Consider the following 1,676-nt stretch of genomic DNA (forward strand, 5'->3'; position numbering starts at 1 on the left):
TTTTTTAAACATAATTTGAAAATGTAGAACACTCATTAACTTATAACTTTTTTCTATTCTTTAGCCTTCCATATGCTGCAAAGATGCCTGGTCACCACTGCTAACCAAAGTCACCAGCAACATGAACACTGCCTTTTTGACATAGCTGTAGGAGAAGCTGAATGGTGCAGCTCCTCATTGGCACCTTTATTTTTTGACAATGGCAGGAAGTAGTGGAGAAAGTCAGCTGCAGAGGATTATTCGAGATTTGCAGGGTAAAAACACTGCCTTGCTGTTGATTGACTCATTCTTGGTGCCGTGATGCATTCCTCATGCTTTTATCAATTACATTATTCACATTGTTTCTCTTTTAACTTCCCACAAACAGTGTTTTGTATTCTTTTTCAAAGATGCTGTGACAGAACTGAACAAAGAATTTACAGAAGCAGGAGAACCAATCACAGATGACTGTGTCAGTTTGCATAAATTTTCCTACAAGCTTGAATACCTTTTGCAGGTAATTAAAAGCTAACATTTACAAGTAGATTCTTGAACCGTGTTACAAGTTACAGGTTTCTTGAGCCTTGTTATCTTTAGTTCTTGACATAATCAGAGTGTGCATTTTAAAGAGGTAGTCTCTAGTGAATCCCCCAGAATAAATCTTCGTATTAACATTTCTTCAAATCTTGACATGGCCAAAGAGCATTTTTATTATTACAGGAATATTGTATAACTTGACTTCATGAAAGTGTACCATTTTATCATAGAAATTTAATAGTAAATACTGTAGTGAATTTTAAATATCTGTGTCTAAAAACAACCACACACAAGGATTAATGTCATTCTGTATTTAAAAGCTAAATCCTGGTGTTCTTGCTTTGATTGTAATGCAAAGATGGAAATATAAAAAATGCAGACTCAAATCTCAATGGTTCTCCATGGGTTTTGTGGCACATACCGAATTCTTACTTTTGTACAGCTATAACCAGTTTGTAGGATGGAGACTCCATGCTGTTCTTGTCCAATGAATGAAATGGACATCAATCCAAGTACTTTGCTTTAATAGTTCTGCATATCAGGCACAGGCATTTTCAGGCCTTTGCTTGATTGTTTAACAACATTAGTAATTATAGGTGTATGTAATTATTTGTAGTTTTATCAGTGCAATAATCCCAATTGCTTTGGGATGATATATCCCTTTTGTTTCATACTTGTGAAGAACAAAAATGATATTTTTAAAGTTGCTGGCTTGAAGTTAACATGTTTCCCTTTTCTATTACTAAGTTTGACCAGAAGGAAAAAGCCACTTTACTGGGTAACCGGAAAGACTACTGGGATTATTTCTGCGACTGTCTGGCTAAGGTTAAAGGGGCAAATGATGGAATTCGTTTTGTCAAGTCTATTTCAGAAGTAAGTGAAAGCTCATTGCTTTAGCATTACAGTCATGTGATATAACATTCTGACAGGCTGGGTTAATCTTCTGGGTGATAATGGTGCAGAACTCTCACATGCCAAGAACAGTGTTAGTTGGGCTGTATAGCCAGCCTTACTATCAGGCGGAGTGAGATGGTTGCCTTGGACAACAGCTGCTGGAAGGCTGCAACAAGGTGTAGTAGGAAGGAACTTTGCATATTGTAACCTAGCATGCTCCCCAGTGACATCATCTTACTTGGAGAAACCCAGTGCGGGGGGGGGGG

At 37.4% G+C, this 1,676-nt stretch overlaps 1 protein-coding gene across 1 annotated transcript; it reads left to right on the forward strand.

Moving 5' to 3' along the window:
- The first annotated feature begins 54 nt into the window (after positions 1-54).
- Positions 55-1,428, forward strand: LOC121918640 (FYVE and coiled-coil domain-containing protein 1-like). The gene is made up of 3 exons (XM_042444656.1): positions 55-254; positions 390-496; positions 1,264-1,428. Exons 1-3 carry the CDS (start codon positions 200-202, stop codon positions 1,411-1,413), a joined length of 312 nt encoding a protein of 103 aa, XP_042300590.1. The 5' UTR covers positions 55-199; the 3' UTR covers positions 1,414-1,428.
- Positions 1,429-1,676: the final 248 nt, after the last annotated feature.

This window comes from Sceloporus undulatus, unplaced genomic scaffold (assembly GCF_019175285.1).
Source record: "Sceloporus undulatus isolate JIND9_A2432 ecotype Alabama unplaced genomic scaffold, SceUnd_v1.1 scaffold_20978, whole genome shotgun sequence".
In the NCBI taxonomy this organism is placed as follows: domain Eukaryota; kingdom Metazoa; phylum Chordata; class Lepidosauria; order Squamata; family Phrynosomatidae; genus Sceloporus; species Sceloporus undulatus.

What these genes read in the sequence shown, in the direction of transcription:
- LOC121918640 (XM_042444656.1), top strand. Translation starts at nt 200, where the DNA reads ATGGCAGGAAGTAGTGGAGAAAGTCAGCTGCAGAGGATTATTCGAGAT. An exon ending in GATTATTCGAGATTTGCAGG is followed by an intron (nt 255 to 389) that starts GTAAAAACACTG and finishes TCTTTTTCAAAG; the next exon opens with ATGCTGTGACAGAACTGAAC. An exon ending in AGCTTGAATACCTTTTGCAG is followed by an intron (nt 497 to 1,263) that starts GTAATTAAAAGC and finishes TCTATTACTAAG; the next exon opens with TTTGACCAGAAGGAAAAAGC.